This window comes from Nematolebias whitei, chromosome 22 (assembly GCF_014905685.2).
Source record: "Nematolebias whitei isolate Nwh7 chromosome 22, NemWhi1, whole genome shotgun sequence".
Classification (NCBI taxonomy): Eukaryota; Metazoa; Chordata; class Actinopteri; order Cyprinodontiformes; family Rivulidae; genus Nematolebias; species Nematolebias whitei.
The window spans coordinates 736,197-740,089 of record NC_056519.1 but is presented as its reverse complement, the minus strand read 5'-3'; the positions used below and the strand labels follow the sequence as shown (position 1 = coordinate 740,089).

Below are 3,893 nucleotides of genomic sequence, written 5' to 3'. Positions count from 1 at the left end.
GCTGAGTGATACTAGCAATCACTCAGCCCTCTGTGAACAGTAAACAGCCATCAGTGTGCTAATGATCCATTGTTAGGCTGATGGTCCTTCTTGAGCATGTGATCAGCTGGTTCTGGTTGTCAGCAGCAAACTGGTTGATCCACTCTGAGAAGGTGCTATTTAAGAGACTGAGCTGAATACAGCACCTCAGACTGAGGAAGTCCTCAGGATGAGAGACAAAACGTTTCTACATTTTTTTGTTGTTTTGCTTTGTTTTGTTTTTTTGAATGTCCAGAGGACCAGATTTAACTTTTTTAGGTTCCTGTTTTGAGTTTTCTACATTCGCCTTAGAATCTAGCTGGTTTTTTTTTTGTTACCTTTTTCTTTTAGCCATCCTATTAGTAAAAAAAAAAAAAAAAAAACTGCAGTATGACTTTTTATAACTGTTTATTGTTGTTGCTGTTGTCCATTGTTGTCATCTTTCTTTGTTAAATCAGGTCTCTCTTGTAAATGAGTCCTCGAGGCTCAGTGGGATTAACCTGTCTAAATAAAGGTTGGATGAATTTCCACATGTCGTGGTGTCTCTGAGTGTGTCTAATCCCTAAATGCTCCACGGGCGCTTACATAGCTGCCCACTTCCCCACCTGGGTGCATCCCAGGTGCGATGGGTTAAATGCAGAGAACTAATTTTGCCATTGTATGGGAACATACAATGATGACAGTCTCAGACTTCCCTTCCCTTCATTTTCAATGAAAAAAACATGACCAATGAAGCTAAATATTCAAAAAAGTGAAATTTATTCCAATACCAAAAGTGACAGCAGAAATGTCCTGAATGAGCCCAACATTTCCATATGAGTTGTTGAAACAGAACACAAATTGTGGAACTAGTTAAATGCCAAACAATACATTGTATGAACACACAACACACCACCAGTGATACTGACTCATCATTTCTTCTCTAATTTCTGGTGCTGACTCATCATTTTTTTCTCTAATTCGTGGTACTGGCTCATTTCTTCTATAGTTTGTGGTGCTGACTCATCAATTATTCTATAAATTGTGGTTTGACTTGTCATTTCTTCTATCACTTGTGGTGCTGACTCGTCATTTCTTCTATGACTTGTAATGCTGACTCATCATTTCTTCTATAACTGTAGTGCTGACTCATCAATTATTCTATAAATTGTGGTTTGACTTGTCATTTCTTCTATCACTTGTGGTGCTGACTCGTCATTTCTTCTATGACTTGTAATGCTGACTCATCATTTCTTCTATAATTGTAGTGCTAACTCATCATTTCTTCTATAACTGTGGTGCTGACTCGTCATTTCTTCTATGACTTGTAATGCTGACTTGTCATTTCTTCTAGAACTGTAGTGCTGACTCATCATTTCTTCTATAACTGGTGGTGCTGACTCATCATTTCTTCTATAACTTGTGGTGCTGACTCGTCATTTCTTCTATGACTTGTAATGCTGACTTGTCATTTCTTCTAGAACTGTAGTGCTGACTCATCATTTCTTCTATAACTGTAGTGCTGACTCGTCATTTCTTCTATAAGTTGTGGTGCTGCTGACTGTGGTGCATTATCTGTGCCAGGATTAATACCTGCTCCTCAGTCCATCATGCCCCGCCCACTCACACCTGCTCCCTGTATGACTGCTCTCACCTGTCACCACTCGTCTCATCGGTCCATGGATTCTGTGGGTCCTCTCTCAGCTGCAGGCAGCCATCGTGGTTCTGTACCGTCTTGTGTAATTCTGCTGTCTTTGGTTTTGTTATTGATCAACTATCATGGAAGTTTTCATCCTTGGGTCCAAACTTGACCTCAGATTGTTCAGGACGGGTTGGACTGTAGACACCACGCAGAGGCAGAGACATTTTTGAAGACTCCGTAGCTTCTTCATGAAGCAGCTCCTCTGATGTCTCATTTGCTCTGCCTTCCTCCTCTTCATCCTCTCAGACAGCTAAGGATTACAGAATTCTTCTTTCTAACTTCATCCAGCGCTCTGCTGGGAGGATGATGACTTTCTGCTTTACTGCTCGCGTGGATTAACGTGAAGCAAAAACTGCCATTTAACTGAACTTCCAAACATTTCGGCGCAGCTGTAGTTTATTATTTTCTTTGAACATCATGCAGAGCGTCACAGAACGAGTTGTTCTGGAAGATGTTTGTGAGCTTCAGAAGAAAATGCACATCTGGGCCGTCTTTGTGCTGCTGCCACACTGGTTTAGGTTTTGTCATGACTCTTCTCATTTTATGTATTTAATTAGAGGTTTAAAAAAATCTTTCTGCGTAAATATCTCATGTTGCAACGTGGACAACCGTGGCTCATAGACAAGCACGGCCTATACAAAATTATTTTGTTCTTTTTATTTAGTGGGCGTGGCTTATATTCAGGCGCACTCATCAGTCTGGAAATGATGGTAGTTTATTGCAGCTCACGCATCTAAAACCACAAACATTCCCTGTTCAAACCTGACAGCGATGGGGGACAAAGAAGTACTGCTAGTCTGTGTAGACGTAGTCAATGAGCGTTATGCAAAATAAGAATATAACAAATGTAAATAAAACATGAGCTGATCTGGATCAGGGGCAGCACGGTGGATCACTTGGTAGAGCTGCTGCCTCTCAGCGAGCAGGTTACACCGGTTCAAATCCCGACTGAGGACCTTTCTGGGTGGAGTTTGCATGTTCTCTCTGTGCTGCGTGGGTTTTCTCCAGGTGCTCCGGTTTCCTCCAAAAACATGCATGTTAGACTGACTGGTAACTCTAAATTGTCACTAGGTGTCCCTGTGATGGAGTGGAGACATGTCCAGGTGTCCTGCCCAGATGATAGATGATGGATGGATGGATGGATGGATGGATGGATGGATGGATGGATGGATGGATGGATGGATGGATGGATGGATGGATGGATGGATAGATAGATGATGGATGGATAGATGGATAGATGATGGATGGATGATGGATGATGGATGGATGGATAGATGAATAGATGATGGATGATGGATGGATGGATGGATGGATGGATGGATGGATGGATGGATAGATGATGGATGGATGGATGATGGATGAATGGATGAATGGATGGATGGATGGATGGATGATGGATAGATGGATAGATGATGGATGGATGATGGATGATGGATGGATGGATGGATGATGGATGGATGGATGGATAGATGATGGATGGATGGATGGATAGATGATGGATGGATGGATGATGAATGGATGATGGATGGATGGATGATGGATGGATGATCTGGATCACACTGGTTCTGAGCAGAAGTAGTTTCTTTCCACAGTGCATGATGGGTATGTTGTGTTGTTTATTTATCAATGCAGTTTAGCACAAGGTCAACAGTTCAATGAAATGTTCAGGATGAGAAGAACTAATTTGACTCTAACACAAAAGAAGAAATAATAAAGCGTGCAATAAGGGGACAAAATAAAGTTCCAAAAAATGAAAAGAAATATAATATTTACAAGGTCCAAAAGAAATATGGTAAACAACAACATGGTAGAATATAATCGTGCAAGTAGGATGAATTTGTACTCATCTGCTCACACAGACTCATGTTCGTGCTGCTGTTCAGTGTATTGTTTTTGTACTACTAGTGCTTAGTGTATTCTTAGTTTAACATATTTCTTAGTTCATATCTTAGATCTTATTACTGTTTTGATTTTACAATTTATACTTTTGTTGGATGTAACCGTGACCGTGTGTATACGACAGATACACTGATACCGTATCATACATGATACAGCCACATAGTACAGCAACAGTAGACAATAAACATATTAGTTGTCACACATGTGTCTTGATGTTGTTGTCAGTAGTTCAGTGGTATTTATCAGTTGTTCAGTGTTATTTATCAGTTGTTCAGTGTTATTTATCAGTAGTTCA

At 40.5% G+C, this 3,893-nt stretch overlaps 1 protein-coding gene across 1 annotated transcript in view; it reads left to right on the top strand.

Moving 5' to 3' along the window:
* The window catches only part of tmem178b (transmembrane protein 178B), a 40,761-nt gene that overhangs the window by 21,556 nt on the left and 15,312 nt on the right, over window positions 1–3,893 (top strand). The window contains exon 5 of the mRNA XM_037695977.1: window positions 3,441–3,475. Coding sequence (XP_037551905.1) covers window positions 3,441–3,475 — 35 coding nt within the window. The remainder of the gene's footprint in view (window positions 1–3,440; window positions 3,476–3,893) is intronic.